We start from the raw sequence: 24619 nt of genomic DNA on the forward strand, positions 1-24619 counted from the left end.
TACCCACAAGGGGCTAAACACAGTGAGGACAAACAAGGACAGACAAACGGATTAAGTCGATTGTATCGACCCCAGTGCGTAACTGGTACTTAATTTATCGACCCCGAAAGGATGAAAGGTAAAGTCGACCTCGGCGGAATTCGAACTCAGAACGTAACGGCAGACGAAATACGGCTAAGCATTTCGCCCGGCGTGCTAATGTTTCTGTCAGCTCGCCGCCTTTTTTCAATAAATATTTGAAGGACAGCGAGGTCGACTTTGCTTTCATCCTTTCGGGGGTCGATAAATTAAGTAACAGTTGCATACTAGGGTTGATCTAATCGACTGCCCCCCCCTCCCTCAAAATGTTCTGCCTTGTGCCTAGAATAGAAAAGGATATACGATAAGAGGGCAATTTGGTAGAAGGGTTAAGTGCCCCCAAAAGTGCTTTTAAGTATTTCATCAAGAGCTTTACAATCTCGCTGAGTTCGACTTTGCCTTTCAATTCTTTCGGAGGGGGTGGTCACTAAAATAAAAGTCCCAAATCAAGTGCTGGGATGGAAGGTGTTAACTAATTCCTACCACTTTATATTGCTGACCTTGTACCTAAACCCCAAAGCAAGATATTCTTTTCTACTCTAGGCACAAGGCCCTAAATTTTTGGGGAGGGGGCCAGTCGATAAGGTCGATCCCGGTACGCATTTTGACCACGGCTACGCATTTTGCCCGACGTGCTAACGCTTCTGCCAGCTTGCCGCCTTCTGTATTATATATACGACGGGCTTCTTTCAGTTTCTCTCAACCAAATCTATTCAAAGGACTTTGGTTGACTCGAGTCTATAGCAAAAGTCACTTGCCCCAAGTACCATGCAATAGGACCGAACCCGGAACTATGTATTTGTGAAGCAAGCTTCTTTCTTACCACACAGCCACGCATGCGCCATATTAGATAGTATAACAGTAAGCGAAACCTCAATTTTATGAACATTTAACTGGGATTTGGTCAAAAGAAATCGATATTTTATGTGTGTCTGTGTGTTGCAAATGCCTTAATTTGTGTGTGTGTGTGTGTGTATGTGTGTGTGTGTGTGTGTGTGTGTGTGCGTGTGTTGTGCGTGTGTTGTGCGTGTGTTGTGCGTGTGCGTACGTAGTAGGTGCCTTAAAATGAGTGCGTGTATGTGCGTACATGCGTGTGTCAGTGAGCGGTGAGAGCCTGTTCAATTAGTGGCCATTTGCAAAGACATGAACATCGCAAAATATTGATGTCTCCTCACCATTGAAACACAGGGTCTGTTTCTTTCTTTCTTTCTGTTTCTTTTTTTTCATCTCATAAAGAACGGAACCAATATTTCTTTATGTGTGAAACGAGAGACTCACAGAAGCAGAAGTAAAACCAGTGGAAAAACAAAAAAAAGTTTATTTCAGATTTTCCCCCCAACTCGGTTGCTGTCACTGCTTGATTGAAATGGATATAGCCTTTCTTTCATTTGCTTCAGTCATTTGACTGCGGCCACGCTGGAGCACTTCCTTCAGTCGAACAAATCGACCCCCAGGTCTTATTCTTTGCGAGCTGAGTACTTATTACATCGGTTTCTTTTTGCCGAACCGCTAGATTACAGGGACGCAAACACGCCAACATCGGTTGTCAAGCGTGGGGGGCGGGTAACAAACACAGAAACACACACACACACACACACATACACACACACACACATACACACACACACACACAGACGAATACGACGGGCTTCTTTCAGTTTCTGTCTATCAAATCCACTCACAAGGCTTTGGTCGGCCCGAGGCTATCGAAGAAGACACTTGTCCAAGGTGCCACGCAGTGGGACTGAACCCGGAACAATATGGTTGGTAAGCAAGTTACTTACCACGCAGCCACTCCTGCGCCTGTATACATATATAAATTACCATAAACAGCCGTGTGCAATGCGATACCTTAAAAGAAAAAAATATAATTGCTATTAAGGGCAGATAAGGGTATCAAGACACCTACATTGCTAGAAATAAGAGCTAAAATACTCTAATGCTGTAGGAAAAGCACATAGATCTATACATATGCGTTCACAGGGATTGCGATTGGTCAAAAACACCTATTCGAGAATTCCTGTTTCTGGACGAGCGTATGTGTATAGATTTATATGCTTTTCCTACAGCATTAGAGCATTTTAGCTCTTATTTCTAGCAATGTAGGTGTCTTGATACCCTTATCTAATCCTAATAGCAACTATATATCTTTTATCTTTTACTTGTTTCAGTGATTAGACTGCGGCCATGCTGGAGCACCGTTTTGAAGAATTTTTAGTCGAATGTATCGATCCCAGTATTTGTCATATTTTTAAAGTCTGGTACTTATTCTATCGGTCCCTTTTGCCGAACCGCTAAGTTACGGGGACGTAAACACACCAACGCTGGTTGTCAAGCGGTGATGTGGAGGGTGGGTGTTGGACAAGCACAAACACAAAGGCACGTACACACACACACACACACACATATATATATATATCTACGACGGGCTTCTTTCAGTTTCCGTCTACCAAATCCACTCACAAGGCTTTGGTCGGCCCGAGGCTATTGTAGAAGTCACTTGCCCAAGGTTCCACGCAGTGGGACTGAACCCGGAACCATGTGGTTGGGAAGCAAACTTCTTACCACAGAGCCACACCAATGCCTATGTGCCACACACACACACACACACACACACACACACACACACTCACATAATATATATATGTTAGAGCGAAAGATATTTGATATCTCTTCAGCGTATCATATATCAGGACATGCGATACTTTTATATTAAAACTGTAATTTTATCATTAACCGAATATTTAATCTAACCATACCCGCATTAATTTTGAATACATCCCACCCTGCCCGTTTCTCTATTTGTTAAACTATCTTTCTCTTTAAGCTAAACTTTTATTAGTTTGACAATCTTAATTTCATTTTCCTTTTTCGTACGGATTCATTTCCCAGCCTCTCTTCCCCCCCTCCGCCATAACGCCTGCTTCTTTTTAATAGTAAATATGCTATCGGCCGTTCTCTACTCTAACAAAACGGCTTCTATTATGTTTAAGCTTAAATTTAGTGGTGCCGATATAAATCCATTGCTTTCACTATGTATTCTTGTATAATTTAGAACTTATGTTGACTTAAATGTCAGACGATACCTTATAAATTGTAACCAAATTGTCTTGGCTTTGCCGGCTACGATCTGGTTTATGTTTGCAGTGTGATTACTGTTCAAACAAGTCTGTTCAAACGACTATGTGTGAGTCCACCGCCTCCCACTTGTACGGGTCTCCCACACCGGAGGAGAAGAAGAAGAAAAAAAAAAGAAAACTAGTTACAACAGCCAATGAACGATGATCATAGCAAGCAAACTTAGTTTGTACCGTGTGGACGACATCTTCACAATTGAATCGCATTTGATGATTTATGTGAAAGATTGACAAGTCTTCAAAACGTAATCTAGTACACACAAGTGATTTTGTAGGATATTAGATAAATAACAGACAAAAAATATCATTGAAATAACAAAAATAAGCAAAAAGCAAGCAAACATGAAAGAAAGCAAGACAAAAAAGTAGTTGCAGTAGCAGCAGCAGCAGCTCTACTAATACTAGTGGGACATAAAAGTGTGCGAAGCAATTATTATATTATTATGGGAAATATTGTTCTTCAGAGGATGTTTGATGTAGAAATATATTTCGTTTTTAAATATAGACTGTCTGAGAATTTTCCAGAAAGTTTCTCAAATGATACTGTAGCTAAAGTCTTAAACGTCTGTGACTTATTACTTAAGATCCGCTGCTTAATTAATTGAAGTTTGTTAATAGCTTTTAATTTTGTCGGTCTCTAATTTAAGAAGGCAAATTATTCTTGTTAACACTCTCGTGAAACACACTTTGGAAATCTTTTGATTTCAGTAAGTAAAAGTGTGTAAGAAAGAAAGAAAGAAAGAAAGAAAGAAAATAGAAGTCTGTTACGGGTGGGTATGAAAGACGGGGTAGTTACATGAAGTGGGAGGTAGGGAAAGTTGAGACAGGTATCGGGTGCTTTGAAGACTGTTATGGCGATAAACATTTACCCACCCGATATTCTGAACGTATCAGAAAAGTCACTCAATATATACCCCACCATACACTCACACACACACGTTTATCGACGCGCACGTGTGTGTGTGTGTGTTCCAGTAATCGTCCAAGAATGGCCCGGAGACAAATATTGCATAGAATGGAAATCGGATTTTGTAATCTTATCCAAGAAGCAGTTCTTATCATTGGCTGAGAATGTTTAAGATTAGCCATCATCATCATCATCATCATCATCATCATCATCATTCTTATTATTGGTATTAACTTACCTTTTCTCTAGAAATTCCTTCTGTTAAAATGAGATATTGGGCATTGGGGAATTCAGGTAGTAAAGTCCCTGTCTTGGAGCTTAGAGAGTACTTTCTGGTAAAACCTCCCTGAAAAAAAAAAAGAAAAATAAAAATAAATATTTTACCAATTTACAGAGATAATAGTTACCATTTTTCATTTCTCCTCCTCCTCCTCCTCCTCCTCCTCCTTCTCCTTCTCCTCCTTCTTCTTTTTCTTCTACTTCTCTGCCTCTCTCTCTCTCTCTCTCTCTCTCTCTCCTTCTCTCTCTCCCATGTAATCCTCCTGACTCTTCTGTCTCCTTTTCTCTTCTGTTTCTCTCTTCTGTCTCTCCCTTCCAGTCATGTCTGTATTTACATCATTATTGGTGTGTCTGTGTGTGTTTGAGCATGTGTGTATGTGTTCAGGGAACGTGGGTTTCCCTCTACACACACACACACACACAACACACACACACACACACATAAACATATACATATATACATACATACATGCATATATATATATATATATATAGAGAGAGAGAGAGAGAGGTACACATATTTGTATATGTGTCGTATGAATGTGCATGCATGAATGGTTCAAAAAGCATAATGTGTATCCTTTATATATATCTCCATATCTAGAAAATATATATCCAGACTAGTTCGTAACGTAGGGACATGAGTATGTTTTCTATGAATATTCACTCGAAGTATCCGAGGATGTGAACGCATGCGTATCATATGGAAGTCCAAATGGCACAACAGATGACTTTCGATCAGGCAGCGGGGAAATAATTTGCCACTATCTTTGTAACGACATTCCCTTCGCTTGGAAGGTAAACACACCATTTTGGTTGAAATAAATAAAAATATATAAAAAGATAGAAATGTCAAACTACTGCTATGTCTCAATCTAGAATAGTTGTATGCATCTTTTCTGATATATATATATATATATAATATATATATATATATATATGTTGATAAAAATGGTAAGACAGCAAAAGAAAGAAAGAAACCTCGATATTATGTAAATAGAGGAAATTATCTGTAAATGTAATATGTGACAATTATTCGGTAGCCAAGATAAAACTCCGAGTTTCGGATGCCGAAGTGGAAATCCACGCCGTCATCTCTTCAGTTATACACACACACACACACACACACACACAGATATGTGTATGTGTATGTTTGTATATGTATATGTATAAGCGGCCTTAAAGGAAGTGTATTTCACCACACTACGTTAGTAATCTCTGACCTTCATTGGTTCTAGTAGCTCCGCAGTTTCATGTTGTGAGCCTCTGTCAATAAGATCAACAAAGATGAGTGTGAACTCCGTACTGCATTAAGGTGCAAATGCCTCCAAAATATAACAACCTACGTGGTCCTGGTGTTTTGTACGATAATAGTGGCCAGCAATTGTGCAACAGAGGCATAGACGGACCGAGGTAGTTTTCCACCTGTTTTCCGTCTGTTTTTCAATGCAAAGAAAACTGCGTGGATATGACCATGAATGGGGATGAAAGCTACCAGCCAGTTTGTGTCCAAATGTGAATGACACGACCCCACCAATTCAGAAGAACAGAGACCATAGTAGTAGTGGTAGAAAAAGTAGAAAGAGGGAACAGCACGTCCGTGGGTTAGAGGCTGCAGTATGTCGATGTCTTTGACTAAAAGCGGTGACTTGAGGGCTGCCTATTGTCAAAGAGTTCGTGGTATAAAGATAGAGATCTCGAGTAGTTAATTTGTGTGGAGGTTCAGTTTCCAACAGTCTGTCACATTCTAGTGATTTCTTTGGCTTTGTCATTCGGCACTTCGCCAATTAATTGTGTTTCACTCATTACAGTAAATCGGACACAAAACAGAAATTCAAATATTTCCTAAAATATGAATTCAAATATTTCCTTTTGTGCGAGTGAAATGTCTTGTCTGTTGATGACGTCAGGAGAATGTTTGGTTTTTCAAGAAAACCGGTTGTTCTATAAATAGTTTCTGTTGACATAATAAAAAGAAACACCACACACACACACACACACACACACACACACACACACACCACACACACACACACACCACACACACACACACAAAATACAAAATACGAAAAACAAATGTGAAAGAATCAAAAGGAAATGAAATTTATTCATAAAAATCGATGCCGCTCTTATGTTATGAAGATGAAAGAGTTGGAAGGAGACTTGATTGTTGGTAAATGTAGATTGGAGTCGGGACGGGGTTGATGGCCGTAGGGGGGAGTGAGGGGGGAGTGATAATGAAGGAAGTGTAAACGATAAAATAGAAAGAGGAGTGGGAGAAGGGAAAGAAATGTATGTGCGATAGACGAGTACATCAATAAATTCGAGGTGGTACCCTTGGAGACAGCGAGTATAGGGTGGGCTGTCACGAAGAGACAAGAGTTAAGTTAATAAGGGAGGCCAGTATAAAAAAGCTGTATATAATGACCAGCGTTGTTCTTTAGATTCTCTCCATCCTCTTTGATTGACGTGTGTACGTTGAGTTGGGAAGCCAAACTCGCTGCCCAAACTTAGACAAACAAAATAACCCATTTACATTGATTTACAGAACAACATTCATTTGGACCAGGTTTTCGGTTTGTTCACTTCTCAAATCCCACCACCTTCTACCCACCTACACACCCCAACTTCCCAGTGTTATGGCGTGGGTTGAGAGCATTTTCGCTTTCAATCCCTCTCTAACTCATCCACGCATTCTATTATAACTCTCCTTCACCTGCACAAAATGGCTTATTTTTCTTTTTTTCCTTTAAGCACCTAATTTTTTTCAACTCACTTTTAGAGAGCTCTACTCCTTGCTATCATACGCTTCTCTCTCGTTCTCTCTGTTTCCTTTTCTCTCTCTTCTCCTCCATCTCTCACTCAATATTTTTTTACTGTTACTATTTCTCTTTGTTTACCGATCTTTCAGACTTTTCATACGCGTGCTCCCTCTAGTCGGTCAAAGCTATAAATTTTAACTGTAGTAGTAGTAGTAGCAGTATTAGCAACACCAGCAGCAGCAGCAGTTCCTGTTGTAAAGTTATACTTAAAATAAAAGCAAACAGCAGTCCGATAGAGACTTGTCTATCTGTCACTGAGGGTTCGAATCTGTCTGTAGTCTCTATGACACCACAACCCCTTCCAGAGATAATTTATACACGTCCAAATGGTTAATTTATAAACTTCTAGTGTTAATTATTATAAGACATCGACGACAATCGTCTTAAATTTTTTTCCTTTCAATGACATCACTCCCCCCCCGCTTCTCTCTGTTTCCAACATTCTTTTACCTTACCCTTTTCCATGTGTTTCAGTTACTGGACTTCGAAAATGCTGGGGCACCGCCTTGAAGAGTGTCTTTTCTACAGATGTGTAACCGACCCCTACGATTTTGTAGCCTCATAACTTCCAGAAATATGGATACTTTTTAACGAATGCTGTAGATCCAGACTGCATAGGGATCCGTTGGAAAGAATTTTTCCGAGGGTGGAGTGTGGGGAAGGAGCGAGAAGAGAGAGAGAGAGAAGATAGAGAGAGAGAGAAGAGTAAGAGAGATAGACAAACAGACAGAGGAAGAAAGATATTTATGACTAAATATAAAAATGCCACAGGAAAATAATTGAATTTGTTGCAATACTTACTTCATTCTTTAACTTGCAACCAGAAAACCTACAAATTAATAATAATAATAATGATAATAATAATAATAATAATAATAATAATAATAATAATAATAATAATAATAATAATACGAAGAAGAAGAAGAAGAAGGAGAAAGAGAATAGTAATAATAATAATAATAATAATAATAATAATAATAATAATAATAATACGAAGAAGAAGAAGAAGAAGGAGAAAGAGAATAGTAATAATAATAATAATAATAATAATAATAATAATAATAATAATAATAATAATAAAATAAAAATTGTAAAGTCTCTTTACAATTTAAAAAAATTATTACAAAGGCAGTTGATGAGATATTTTAACCAGATTTATTTTATTTTAATAATTGTTTATTAAAGTTTTTATTGATAATAAATTTTTGTGTTTCAGATACTCTGTTGATGGAAGGGAACTGATTCACTGAATCCCTATAAAATGAGGATGAAGTATTCCTCAAGCGAGTTTGTTTTAGTGACGAGGCGACTTTCATGTTTCAGGGAAATTAAACAGACACAATTTGAGAATCTGGGGATCAGAACACCCCCATGTGACTAGGGAGCTTCAATGGGATAGTCCAAAAGTGAATGTGTGGTGTGGAATCATGTGCAATCGAATAATTGGTCCATTTTTCTTCAACGTGGCAACAATTACTGCAGATGTTTACCTCGACCTTCTGACCGAATATGTGGCACCACAACTGACTGATTTACAACCAACCATCAATTTCCAGCAAGATGGTGCACTAGCACATTGGGGACGGCCTGTTCGTCAGTTCTTCAATCAAACATTTCCAGACCGATGGATTGGAAGGGATGGGCCAATTCCATGGCCACCACGTTCACCAGATATCACTCCTTTGGACTTCTTTTTATGGGGTTATGTAAAAGATATCGTGTATCAAACAAAGATACGGGACATTGCTGACTTGAAGCAAAGGATTCGTAATGTCATTGCCACCGTTGATGAGGCTATCTTACAGCGAACATGGCAAGAAATCGAGTAACATCTTGATGTGCTTCGAGCAACTAATGGTACCTATATTGAGGTCTATTAAATAACTGTTAAAAAAACTTTAATAAACAACTATTACAATAAAACAAATCTGGTTAAGATATCTTGTCAACTGCCTTTGTAATAAAATTTTTAAATTGTACAGAGACTGTATGGACCCTGTATGTATATATATATATATATATATATATATATATATATATATATATATATATATATATATATATATATATTATATCTATATATATATATAATCCAATATAACTTACATTCCCTTAAGTTTTAAAGAGGGCAAGGTGGCGCTTCTGTATTCCTCTTCTATTGTCTGAACATACCTTTAAAGATGGCTTCCATAATCAATAAGTAAATAAGTTTTATTGAGGCTGTCAATAAAGTTTCGAAATCTTTTTAATGCCTCGATATTGAAGGGAAATTGTTTGAACACAGGTTATATCAGTTACCTTTGGTGTGATTAAAGGAACTATTTATCGGTTACCACACAGTCTAATTTTATGAAATATCGATCTTAAATTTGAGTAATGAATACTGTGAATAATGATTATTGAGTAAAAGTGATGTGGATTAAAGTAAAAAAGTGATTACTTACCGAGTGAGACCTTTGCCTGAGTAAACAGAATGATAATATTGACTAGTTTCTCGGATACCAATTCCATAATAATGGTATCTGGAATATAGAACGTATTTAGAGGCTTATATAAAGTTATATGTCTATGCGTGCATGGGTAAATATTTATGAGTTAAGGGTCAAAGGTTCACTCCGAGCAATAGCCTCTTAAGGCCGGTTTCACGGACTCTTCGGTGTATGTATTCCCCACCTGGATGGGACGAATGTCCGTCGCAGAGTTACTCTTTTTTGTTAGTTGACTGGTCTGCAGTTTGTTTTGTTCAACAAACAGAACGCATCACCCGGTCCAGGAATCGAAACCACAAGTTGTTGGGTAAGGTGTTGCAGTAGAAAATTTCCGGTTTCTAACTAGACATTCGTCTGTCAAGGATTATATTGGCTGATGTATGTATGTATGTATGTATGTATGTATGTATGTATGTATGTATGTATGTATGTATGTATGTATGTATGTTTGTATGTATGTATGTATGTATGCATGCATGCATGCATGCATGTGTATATGCATATATGTATGTATGTATGTATGTATGTATGTATGTATGTATGTATGCATGCATGTATGTATGTATGTATGTATGTAAGTATGCATGCATACATGCATGTATGTATGTATGTATGCATGTATGTATGTATGTATACATGTATGTATATATGTATGTATGTGTATGTATGTACATGTATAAATATATATGTATTTATGTGTACACACACACACACACATATATATAAATGTATCTGTATATATGCATATGTGTATATAAATGTATGTTTGTGTATTTACGTATATATCAATAAATGTGTATGTGTATATTTGTATAAGTGTATACATATGTATGTGTATATGTACATATATATGAGTATATGTACATATATATGTACGTATATATAGGTGTTTATGCGTATGTGTATACATGTGTGTGTGATTACATGTGTATGTATATAGATATATAAAACGTTTGTATGTGTGTGTGTGTGTTGTGTGTGTGTGTGTGTGTGTGTGTTTGTTTGCGTGCGTGTGAGTGCGAACAAGTTTGGGAATCAAAAATAATGAGTTAAGTAAAACAATTATACATTCCTCTGTATTTTCTGAATAAAAACGAAAACAATAACGAAAATAAAAAAATAAAATTTTACTTTGCTAAATTCACTGTTTTGGTGTTTTAGCTTTAAGATATTTTGTCATAATTCAGCTAAAAAATATTATTCGATATATATGTATATATATGTTCATAAATTTATAAATGTATGTGCATTATATATCATATATATATATATATATATAATATATATATATATATATATATATAATATATATATATATATATAGATATCAATATATATATATGTATATATATGTATGTATATATATTATATATACATATATACATATATATATATGTTTATTATAAATGTTTATAAACATTCATTTGCTTGGCCGGAGTGAGCAGTTGTCTGTTGCGTCTTCGCTACGTAAGGTTGTTGTTTATTTATGATGTGTTCAGAATCAGTTCTGCTGATGATCATAAGACGTAAGTTGAATGTGAAATCACGGTGATACAAGAACTAAATTCATTTTTAAAATGTCTTGCTTGAAAAACTGGCATTTGGGTATGATTAGTATAATTTTGGTAGTAATGACTTTGTCCCTCCTAGTGTGAGGCATTTATGTGTAATAATGCCCTCTATACAAATATAGATATAATTAATTTGTTCAAAAGAAAAAAATTATTTTCGAATTCTTTTCTTTTACGAGGTTTTCACGCTAGCTACCCGATAATTTCTTGTTAAGATCCCTTATTAAGAGATTATCCTTAATTGTTAAACTTATATATATTATATACCCTATAAATGTATATATATTATATATTATATATATGTATATATATATCAGTAGATATATTATATATACATAAAATATAGATATATCTATATATACCATATATATGTATGTATTATATATATATGTATATATATAATAATAGATATATATATTATATATAATATATATAATATATATATATATACATATATACACATTACTATTTGTGTGTGTATGTGTGTGCTTGCGTGCGCACGCCTGGCTATGTTTTTATGTATGTGTGCATGTATGGATGTATTTATGTATGTATATATATTTACATGTGTATATATAAGTACATGTGTATAAATACGCATAAACACACACACGCACACATATATGTATATACGTATATATGTGTGCATGTGTATGTATATGTACAGGATGCGGTCAATAAATTTTCGTTTGAATTACGTAAAAATGAAAATAACACTGACAACTCATTTTAACAGATATATTTACCAAAATTACATAAATATATCTTGAAATACTAAAGTGTAAATTTATTCATTAAAATTGCCATTAGCTTCAATCACAGCCTCCAGACGACTTCGTAATCTCCTGCAACTCTTCTAGACAGTCTCCTTGCTTAAGTTGGTGAATGCTACCATAATCTTTGCCTTCAGTTCATCTTTGGTGTTACAGGGAGTTTTGTTGACCTCCCGCTCAACTGCGCCCCACGCATAATAATCAAGGGAGTTGCAGTCTGGGGAGTTGGGTGGCCAGATGTTAGGGGTCATGTGATCGCAGAAATCGTCTGACAGCCGTGACTAGATTGTCCTGCTTGTGTGGCATGGTACTGAGTTCTGTTGCCAGACATAGGGTCTTCCAGCAGCCACGTTCTTGACCCAGGGCAGCACTACCTCTTACAGACACTTGATGTAGGCCTCAGTGTTGAGTCTGAGGCCGTGTGAGAAGATGAATGAAGGCATAACGTCGCCATCACTAGTGATCCCGCTAAACACCATGATGTTGACTGGATGTTTGATTTTTATCACTCTCGGTACACGTTTTGTGGATATGGCAAATCAACGGTTGTTCTGTGTGTTCATCATCTGATCCTGGCAGAAAGCCAAAGCATGTTCGGTTGGAGAGGATGCTTGAGTTTGCTGAAATGATTAGTAGAGCTGTCTTTCTTCTCGTTCTTGATGCCTTGGAATAAAAATTGGCCCTCTAACATCTTGTATGAGAAATACTGGATGTCTTCATGCATTACTCGCCTGACAAGAAACTCAGACATTCCCATGTCCCTGGCGTTGGACTTGATTGACTTAGAGGGATCGTTTTCAATTATGGGCTGGATCTCACCAACAAATTCAGGAGTTCTTTTCTTATCAGAACGACCAGAGTGAGTTTTCCGAGCTGCCTTACCTCCGTAATCACCACGAGACTCATCCAACTCCTTTTAAATCCTCTGCACTGTCCTCGGATTGACACCCAAATACTCTCAAATGTTCGTGTTGGAGCTTCTGGTGCGAATGCCAAGCAGGACAACATGTCGTTTTCAAATTTCTGGCCGAGAGAATTGCGTCATGGTGCCGTTTTTCTCACAGACGGTGCCCAACTGACCCTACTATACTGTGTAGTCGACAAAACCAAAAACAAACAATCCATATGCGCGAAATTTAAAACATGAAATAGTGACAATTTATCCATCGTACCCTGTACGAATAATTACATACATACATACATACATGCATGCATACATACATACATATGTATTATATATATATATATATATATATATATTCACATGTATGTATGTATATATACATATATATTTGTATGGCACACATATATATATGTGTAAATACATATATATGTATACGTAAATATGTACAGATGCATCCATATATATACAAACATACATACATATACACAGACATATATAATACATATAAATATATATATATATATAATCTAGCAATAAGGGTTTAGCACGAGTTTGCTTACCAATACCGATTTTAGAAATACAGTCAAAGGTTACAGCTATTTCTTCTACTACAAAAAGGGAATCTCAGTAAAACCAGCATTGGAGGCAGACCAAATAAGAGAATAATAATATATATATATATATATATATATATATATATTATTATATTAATACATACGCACCTATGTACATGTATGCGTATGTATAATTTATATATATATATATATATGCATATATGTGTGAATGTACTATGTATGTGTTATAGCTATATATTTTATGTGTGTATAAGTGTGTGCGTGAGTGCGTGCGTGTGCGTGTATGTGCATGCGCGTGTGCTTATAGGTTCTATGAACGTGTGTAGATGTTTCGTTGCTGTGAGAGTTACATGCTAACTATTGTTTTCTAAAGAACCTCCCAAAGAATATCTCTCTACGAGGTGGCCACAGTTTGGAATTGGAAATGTCCACTTACTTGGAATGTCCACGTGTGCCCAGACGTCTGGTAGTGAGATGTGGAAACTTCTGGCGAATCGTCTAAAAGAAAAGGAAGAAGAAGAACCTTAACATGGTAAATGTTACTCTCTTTATTCTTTTACTCTTTTACTTGTTTCAGTCATTTGACTGCGGCCATGCTGGAGCACCGCCTTTAGTCGAGCAACTCGATCCCGAGACTTATTCTTTTGTAAGCCCAGTACTTATTCTATCGGTCTCTTTTGCCGAACCGCTAAGTAACGGGGACATAAACACACCGGCATCGGTTGTCAAGCAATGCCAGGGGAACAAACACAGGCAGACACACACACACACACACACATATATATGACAGGCTTCTTTCAGTTTCCATCTACTAAATCCACTGACAAGGCTTTGGTTGGCTTAAGGCTATAGTAGAAGACACTTGCCCAAGGTGCCACGCAGTGGGATTGAACCCGGAACCATGTGGTTGGTAAACAAGCTACTTACCACACAGCCACTCCTGCGCCTGTTGTGGGAGATATTCTTTCGCTCAAAATGCCATTTCGCCCAACGTCTCTCTCTAAGTTTCCCTCACTCTTCATCCAGTCTTCATTTCCTTTTTCTCTTTGTCTGTCTGTCACTCACGCATTCAATATACCTCATGGCTTTTTATATTAATTTTTGTATATACATTAGCTATTCGCTAAAAACCATCCATAAATTTTTTATGGAAAATACATATATGCTGACGGTAATTAATCCCGGAAATAGCCGAACGAGCAGTCCATACCGAAGAGGCTACGGAAATAGCCGAAACTGAACGTTCAGTATAGGGAATTCTCGAATCAGTGTTTTTGGGAGATTGCAGCCCCTGTGAACATATATGTATACAATTATATGCTTTTACTACAGCATTAGAGGATTTTAACTCTTATTTCTAGAAATGTAGGTGTCTTGACACCCTTAGTCGCATTTAGTATCAATTATATCATATATTATATTCATATGTATGTTTATATATATATATATATATATTTTCCATGCTGACGATAAACTAGGATACATTCATTCACCTATTTAAAATATATATATATATATATATATATATATATATATATATATATATCACAATATATATATATATATATATATATATATATATATATATCACAATATAATCTATCTGTCTATCATCTATTATCTCTCTATAAATCCAGCTTTTAAAAAATACCCCAAAGAAAGAAATAATCGTGGTAACATGGAACCTAAATTATAATTTTGCTCTCTTTACATTTCGTATTTTTTTTTCGGGATATACATTTTATATTTTTTTTAATACTACAGTAATTTACCCAATTATTCTAAATAAATAAGTTTTATAATCAGCATCGTTTCTTATGTTTATTCTACTACCTGGAGATATACGTTTAGAAGTTTTTTTCTTATCAGAAATTAAACGAAAAAGAAAAATTTTTCTGTTTATAACTCGGGGAAAAAATAAAAGTAAACAAACAAACAAAAATATACAATTAAAGTAAAAAGGTACAAAAGAAAACTTAAATTTTTAGAAATAAAATGCATCAGAAAGTTTGATATATTTTGTGACAAAGTTCTCCAGAAGATGTTCGTTTATACAAAATTCCTGCAAAATTCAATGTAAATCTTTATCGTACAGCAGGACCCTATATACCAGCTTTCCTCAACCACGGTTCAAAGGGCCACATGCATCCCTTAAGCACTATTCCGGCGGCCTTCGACAGTCTTCTTTCTATCAATATAATAAATTCTTCTTTAACAGACTTACGATTTTGTTTTGTTGGTGTGTGTGTGTATGTGTATCTCTCTCTCCCTCTCTCCCTTTTTTTTTCTATCTACCTATATTATATATATATATATATATATATATATATATATATATATATATATATTATACCGGAGTAAACACATAAATGTGAAACAAGGTGGAAAAAGGAGTACTCAAATACCAGGGGTAGAGTAATATGCTTTATTTAAAGCAGCAGAAAATTCAACAAAACCTGTTACACTGAGTTTCCCGTTGCCGTTCATCGGACAGTTTTTGCTAGAATTTGCAGTTTTTCTAGCAAAAACTGTCCGATGAACGGCAACGGGAACTCAGAGTAACAGGTTTTGTTGAATTTTCTGCTGCTTTAAATAAGTATATATATATATATATATATATATATATGCAGCCTGAACAGCGTGAATGACAGTCTCTTCATTAGCTGTCAACATGTGACCATAACGGTTTCGGCACCTTTCAAAAGAACCGTTTCCCCCATCGGTGCATAGCAACAACGAAGTTATCATGGTTTGACCCAGTGGTTTCCGAGGACCACACCGTGTCACACTTTTACTCTTGCCTTTATCCATAGAAATGGTCAAATATTTCCGAATGCAATATTATTCTTGATTTCTAAAATAAAATATTCTTTTATCTTCAAATTATTAATTCTAAGATGATTAAGGAATTAGAATTAATGTTTATTGCAAAAAGCAAATGAAATAACTGATGCCTCTGGCATGATTCTCTTGTACTTCTTTTTCTTTCGAAACCATCAAAACAATCTTTCCTTCAGCCGCTGGAAATATTTTCTCCCATTCTTCCAAAACTTTTATAAAATTACTTTCAAAAGTATTTGAATTCAGTTTTGTCTTAAGGCTCTATCATAAATGTCCAAGTAGATTCAAGTACGCGAAGATGCATAGCCTAGTATGTGGTGTATGACTGTTGGGTTGTAGGTTCGATTCTCGAACGGGGTGGTGCATTGTATCGTTGAGTAAGACACTTCATTTTACGTTGCTCTCATCTTGAGCTGAAAGAATTTCTTTTGAAAGCGACAATTACTTTCTTAAGTGAAAAACCGTCAGCCCTAATATGGCGATGCCACACAATCTAATCATATGGAGCTGATGACAGTTAAGAATTCCTATTAATTAAAAAAAAAGTGATTGAAAATATTTAAACCAGAAAGAAGATAACTGGAAATCAAGGAATAAAACTAAAAGAAGAAAAACCAACGTATTTTCAGATTAAAAAACAATAAAAACAAACCACCTAATTGTAATTAAGTTGTTATGATCCTCAAGTGATGTTTTACTGTTTTTAGTTAATCAACTTATGAATATTCATTAGAGAGCTATGGCCTTTCTGTATCGTCAACACAACCTTTCCTTTAAGCAGCTCAACCAAATGGACTCTTAGTTTGACAATTTCATCAAGTTGAAAAGTTGTAGGAAGTAAATAGCAGTGGTTTATCATCCCCATCAGAGATTTAGGAGGAATATCGATTGAATAACCTTTATTGGTGCTTAATAAAAGAAGTGAGACAGGGAAAGCAAAAACTTCCGGTTAAGTTTTTTTTTCCTTTCTGCGAAGTGACATTTGATCGTGTCTTTAGTCCAGCTGGATATCGTTTACAGAACGTCAACAAAATTTCCTTCAAAATTCAATTAATCTTATCGGAAATACGTTTTTTTTCCTGGTTAAATATCAGCAGGTGATTTAAATAATGTTTGTTTATGACATTAAATGTTCTTGCTTCAGCAGTGATAGAAAAGCAGATAGGAGTTTAACATTTAATCTCAGTCTGAATATAATATATCTGTCATTGAAATCATCCTGTCTTATCCAAAATGTACACAAGAAAGGAGGGATTGGATGACGCAAGAGGTCACTATTGCTGGCACAACATAGCTGTGAGGTTAAGCAGTTGAAATCACGTGTACCTGGTTTCGGGTCCAGTTCAAATCTATGGCATCTTGGGCAAGTTCTTTCACTATAGCCTCTTGTTGACTAAAACCTCGGCAAATTTATTAGACGGTAATTGTGAAAAGTTCGAGTGAGGAACTTTTTTCTGTTTTGGGGCCAGAGACATAAACCATCATTACTCTCCACTCGACCCTTGGGTGCCTTTAGCAAACATTGAGGCTTGTCCTGGTCTTTCGTGTGAAGATAACTTGTTTCCTTGGTCCTTTCAGTATTGAAGGGTCTGTAAAATCATCGAAGAGCATTGCTTTTGTTTCGCAATTGCGTGGTTTTGGGTTTTCGATTATATTTCCAGTGTTGATATAATTGTCCTTACTACGATGGAAGGCCAGTTTTGGAGAGATTTGTAACGTGGAAATGAGAGAAAGAAAGCTATAAACACTGTAAGGAACTTTGTCCGGCGCTTTTAGATAAGTCATCACTTATCTAAAGTCCGTGGAACATTAGGCAAAGCCTTCTATAATAGCCTCATGTTGACCAAAATCTCGTAAGTGAAATTTAGTTGACGGAAATCGTGTGGAAGCCCGAATGAAAAATCTGTTTTTGTTTTTAGTGAAAGGAAACTTAATCCGTCACCCTATTAAACGACTTGCCCTTGATCCTTAAGTGACTTTAATAAAACTCATTCGGGGTTGACAAGGTCTACATTGGGACGATAACTTCCTTCGGTGTCCCTCCACTGTTGAAGGGCTTCAAAAAAGTGATGATCGCTGTGTTTTAGGTAAATAAGTTACTTTTTATTTAACATAACTAGACCGGGAACTTTTTAATACCACCTCGTACCCCGCGTCAGGTGTCGAAGTGATCCCAAAGTAACGTGAGATGAAGTGTTTTGCTCAGGAACACGACGCACCACCCCGTCTAGGAATTGAAACCACAATCTCGGGATCATGAGTACAAAACTCTAACAAACTAAGCCATGCGTCCTCAATAATAATAATAATAATAATAATAATAATAATAATAATAATAATAATAATAATAATAATAACAATGATCTATTTAGATCTCGGTAGTGTTAAGTATACTTTAAACATATTCTCGTAATGTCGAAAGACACACGGTGTAGGAGATAATGACAGAGTTAGGTGGAAGCGACAAGTTGATAAACATTCGATCGGATGTGATATATCGAGTTTATTTAGTACAAGTTAAATAATTGTTTGCGATGTCTACTAACGTCTTCCTTAATATGGCTTTCATCTGGGGAGAAAGAGAAAGAGGAAAGCGAGAGTGAGAAGGAAAATAGAGATAAAGAAAGAAAGAAAGAGAGAGAGAAAGAGAAAGAAGAGAGGGAGAGAATACAACCTTGGTTGGTTTCGCTTTCATAGTGGATTCATAGAAAGAATTTTTCATGTCAAGGAGAGCGTTACGAAGGCAAACAGCAGGTCGGAAGTCATGGCCTGATCTTGGCTTGTTTGTCGTCTTTTACTTGGAATATGTTTGAGAAAAGCGAGCTACTCAGGGCACGAGCCTCTCCTACATAACTGAAGATGTCAACTAAGTGTTTTGAAGAAGAGGAAACTAAAATATATCATTAAAACAAACTGAGAAAATACCGATCTGTATCGCTACTCTGTAGTTTTCCTCCAGCAAAGGAAGTGCAATATGGCGACGTTGCTATTTTACTAATATATTTCAAGTCTGATCGTTGATATTTCCAATAAATAACTTCATGTGGTTAGTGACAGAGGTACGCAGAAGAAAAACATCTTGTTAAGTAATTTCCGGAATTTCTGAATAGATATTTTATCAAATAAATTTAATTTACTGGAAATATTTTCCTCTCTTCACTGACAAAAATAATTAACATTTTGCGTTCTCTGTTTGGAACTAATTGATCCCAATCAGCTACAAATATAATTTGAATGTATTTCATTTTTTTTTCAAATAATTTCTATCTTTGGAATGGTGTAGTTTAATTCTGAATAGGTCATACAAATACAATATTATTACTTTTGATAATTTCAAAACTGTGTTACCAATATTATTTTAATGAAAATAACAATATATATTTATTTCATTTTTTTCCTGCAACAATTAATATCGATTTTGACTAGTCAGTGGAGACATAATCGATTAAATCAATTCGATTAGATTTCCAGTGTTTATATCTTTGTCCTTACTACGATGGAAGGCCAGCTCTGGAGAGATTTGAACGTGGAAATGAGAGAAAGAAAGTTATAAAACACTGTAAGGAACGTTGTCCGGTGCTCTATCACTTATCTAAAGGACTTAATGCAAGACTTTATGCGAGATTGACCGAGCTGCTAGAAATAGTAACCAAATCTCTCTCCAAAAGAGAAAAAATAGAAGAGGAAATTGGATCGTGTAGGCCTAAGTGCACTATGCCTGAAAAAGTTGGCTTGAAGGTCGTGGGTGGAATGCTTTTGATGATGGCGCTGTTGAATCAGATCGTACTTGGAGATCAACAAGAAGAAGAAGAAGTTGGCAGAAACGTCGAGTTGGCAGAATCGTTAGCACGCCGGTTGAAATGCTTAGCGGTATTTCGTCTGCCGCTACGTTCTGAGTTCAAATTCCGCCGAAGTCGACTTTGCCTTTCATCCTTTCGGGGTCGATAATTAAGTACCAGTTACGCACTGGGGTCGATACAATCGACTTAATCCGTTTGTCTGTCCTTGTTTGTCCTCTCTGTGTTTAGCCCCTTGTGGGCAGTAAAGAAATAGGTATTTCGTCTGCCGCTACGTTCTGAGTTCAAATTCCGCCGAGGTCGACTTTGCCTTTCATCCTTTCGGGGTCGATAAATTAAGTACCAGCTACGCACTGGGGTCGATGTAATCGACTTAATCCCTTCGTTCTTGTTTGTCCCCTCTATGTTTAGCTCCTTGTGGGCAATAAAGAAATAATAATAATAAGAAGAACATGGACAAGACCAACAATGAATATAATGCAGAAATTAATTCCACGCTCATTTTCAATATTTTGCCAATTTCCTGTTCCGACACAATAAGCCAACGTGTGACTTACTCGAACATTCTCAAAGACAGAAGCCATTTTCTAAAAAAATTACAATCAATGATGTGTTTTGTTTTCTCATTGTTACTGCCTCCTATTGGCAAAATAAGTTATTAAAACAGCGATATAATCACGTTTAATAAACATCGATAGGTGGGAAGAAATTGAAATATCGTATTTCGTTGTTGAAAATCTTAGAAAAGTTTGTACTTTGTTGAACCAGGAAATATTGACGTTATTAATTTAACAGACATTTTGAATTATTGTTGAAAAGAAGAAGTTTAATAGAATCTTCCCCAGAGCATTTTTTTTTGTTTATTTCACCGAGAAATTGATCGGTAAAACTTTATTAAATGGATAATTAAATGCTTCTTAACCAAAAGTTGTGGAATTTTCTCCGTTTTAAAATTAGTTAAAAATAACAAGGTTATTGCAGATATGTATTAGGAAATGAATGAACAAAGAAAAAAAGAAGGTAAAACAGGAGAGGCATGTTTTAACAAATGTTGTTTTGGCTTAACGTGTAAAAGGATGGAAAAGTGTTTTGACGCTTCGGATGCTAGTCCTTCACCAGAAAAATTAAAAAGTTGTGAAAAGATGGTACGAAAAATAAAAGGAATGAGAAAAAGTGGTGGGGAATGGGAGGAAAAACATAAAGTAAGGGACCAGAGTAAAGTTCTATAGGGGAAGGTTAAGTAGAAAAGAGGAAGCGGCAGGGCAGAGTGTACGTATAAGAGGGTATCTGTGTATAGAGATTAACATAAGGGAAAATGTGTGTGGTGGTATTAAGTGCGTGGGGTTTCTTGAGGTGTGCATAGATGTATGGAAGTGTGCAAGTATGGGAATGTAGTGCTGTGGGGGGTTGTGTGGGAAGAATATGTGTAAGTGTAAACGTATTGGATGAAAGAGGAAGGCTTGAAGGGGAAGGGTATGAGGCAGGTACGAGAGTAAGGTGAAAGTGATGATAAACGGAATATTTAAACAAAGACGATGATGAAAACAAGGTATAAATAGTGAAACAAGAATACCTTGAAGATGTACTTACTTTTCCGAAAGTGGCAGCGCAGGCAGGTTCTAGGATTTCTTGACGACAAAAATCTAAATAATGAGCATAAAGAATGCATCGTGGAAGGCAAACACCATCACAAATGCAGTAGTTATCTTCCAGCCTAGAAGTTGGAGAGAATAGAAGAGAGAAAGAGAAATACATACGATAAATAGGACTGTCGTATTAACTGAGATTCATAGAAAGAGGCTAAATTTTGTATTTTAATGAAATTTAGTATAACTTCTTATGAATTGGAGTCGGGAAATGACAGAGAGTATCAGGTTCGTTACCAAACCTCTTCCGTTTGCCCTCTAGCTGACAAGCTTGAATTAATTAGAGTAGTGATCGAACTCAGGTTTAACACGAGATACGTGCATTTTGTCCTCGACGGAGCGATAGGCATGTCAGCCGTCACTCGCGAGAGAGTATAACTTGGTGCTGTATACTATGCTTTTACTAACTGTTTTAGATGCCTATGTAGTTAAGAACAAGCATAGGCACCTCGGCTCTTCCAATATTTTTCTTAGCACACCATGATATGAAGAGAGAGGTAGAGAGAGAGAGGGAGAGGGAGAGAGAGAGAGAGGGAGAGAGAGAGAGAGAGAAAGAGAGAGAGAGAAAGAGAGAGAGAATTGCAGCAGTAGAATCAGAGTCTTGTTTGTCTTCATCTAAATAGAGTGGGGCAACGTGAAATGAAGTGCCCTGCGCAAGGACAAAACGCATTGTCTGGTCCAGGATTTGAACTCGCAACATTATTATCGTAAACCAAATATCCTAGCCATAAGGCTACTCACCTTCACCCATATGGGATCTTTTCTAAAAGAAGGCCAGATTTTTCTAGTTAACTAAATAATTTGAAACTTCGTATACTGGTAGAATGTGTCAAAAGAAAACATTAATTTCAAATAATTTTTTGGAGAAAAATGTGTATTCTAACTTTTACGTAGTTTAATTCTTCGAATTTTAACCAATCATATTCTCTGTTTTGACCTCAATTCATTTACTACCGTGTTATTCATCCTTATCAGTCTTCTGTTTTCTGACTTCAAAGGCTTGTTTATTTCAATGTCATCCCTGACTTACGGACCGATTACCTGTGTGTGTGTGTGTGTGTTTGTTGTGTATGTGTGTTTGTGTGTGTGTTTGTGTGTGTGTTTTTTTTTGTTGTGTATGTGTGCGTGTGTGTGTTTGTTGTGTGTGTGTGTTATTGTTGTGTATGTGTGTGTGTTGGGCCACGAAATTCATCGATTTAAGAGATACACAACACACGCACACATACACAACAAAAAGACACACACACACACATACACAAAAATAACACCCACACACACACAACAAACACACACACGCACACACATACACAACAAAAACACACACACACATACATGACAAAAAGACACACACACACACACGCACACATACACAACAAAAAAACACACTCACACACACATACACAACAATAACACACACACACACAACAAACACACACACGCACACACATACACAACAAACACACACACACACAGGTAATCGGTCCGTAAGTCAGGGATGACATTGAAATAAACAAGCCTTTGAAGTCAGAAAACAGAAGACTGATAAGGATGAATAACACGGTAGTAAATGAATTGAGGTCAAAACAGAGAATACGATTGGTTAAAATTCGAAGAATTAAACTACGTAAAAGTTAGAATATACATTTTTCTCCCAAAAATTATTTGAAATTAATGTTTTCTTTTGACACATTCTACCAGTATACGAAGTTTCAAATTATTTAGTTAACTAGAAAAATCTGGCCTTCTTTTAGAAAAGATCCCCCATATGTATATATATATATATATATATATATATATATATATATCTATATATATATAATATATATATATACATACATACATACATACATACATACATACATACATACATATATATATATATAATATATATATATATATATATATATAGATATATATATATATATATATGGCGAACTTACGTGTGATAAATAAACGCGATCTTACGCGCGTTTATTTATCCCTCATCATCGCTTGATAACCAGTGTTGTTGTTTTTTTACGTCCCTGTATCTTAGCGGTTCGGCAAAAGGGAACGATAGAATAAATACTAGACTTAAAAATCAATATAGAGGTCGATCTGTCCAACTAAGCCCTTCCAGTCGGTGCTCTAGCATGGCCGCAGTCCAGAAATAAAAACGGGAATGTATTATGAAAAACAGAAATATGTTCACTCCGAAACATGGCGATATTTGAATTTCTCCTTTGAAAAACAGTCCACAGCAAAGCGTAACTTAAAGAAGATCTGTTTCCGTTACTAAAGACAAAATAAAGTGCATTGTGTTGGTAAAGCCTGTTTTCTCTAGTTTATAACTAGTTAAGAGTATAGACGTCTGTTGAAATTATAGTTTAATATTTAGTTAGCAATCTACGTAAATACCCAGTTCTCTCAAATAGAAGACAATATCGTTGTCAGAGAGAGAGAGAGAGAGAGAGAGAGAGAGAAATGTAATGATATATTTCCGATATTGATCCGTTTCAGCTGACGTCACAGTCGGCCATTATTGTCGTTGTATCGTAATTACTGCCCTTTGTCAAATATGTCATTTAAAAGCAACTCCTTCATTGGGACGTGCAGCTCAGGATCACTCATCTCTGATATCCAAACTAACCAACTTCTCATTCATATAATCCAACGAAAGAAACCATTGTAGAAAAGAAAAAAGAAAAGAAAAAGAAAAGAAAGAAATAGGTTTTTATAACCAACTGCCATCATAAATGTCGGTAAACATGACGGCCCTCCTACGTTAGCCGCTGTTGAACCGCCATCATTTCTTCTGACA

General features: G+C 36.1%; 1 protein-coding gene across 1 annotated transcript in view; it reads right to left on the reverse strand.

Annotated features, from left to right (window-relative positions):
- The window catches only part of LOC115220306 (DNA-binding protein RFX6-like), a 97054-nt gene that overhangs the window by 66707 nt on the left and 5728 nt on the right, over window positions 1-24619 (reverse strand). Inside the window, exons 3-7 of the mRNA XM_029790410.2 lie at window positions 21764-21887; window positions 13972-14033; window positions 9668-9745; window positions 8025-8052; window positions 4361-4468 (exon numbers count right to left, since the gene is read on the reverse strand). Of these exons, the coding sequence (XP_029646270.1) occupies window positions 4361-4468; window positions 8025-8052; window positions 9668-9745; window positions 13972-14033; window positions 21764-21887 (400 nt within the window). The remainder of the gene's footprint in view (window positions 1-4360; window positions 4469-8024; window positions 8053-9667; window positions 9746-13971; window positions 14034-21763; window positions 21888-24619) is intronic.

The sequence above is a fragment of the Octopus sinensis genome, linkage group LG16, assembly GCF_006345805.1.
Source record: "Octopus sinensis linkage group LG16, ASM634580v1, whole genome shotgun sequence".
In the NCBI taxonomy this organism is placed as follows: Eukaryota; Metazoa; Mollusca; class Cephalopoda; order Octopoda; family Octopodidae; genus Octopus; species Octopus sinensis.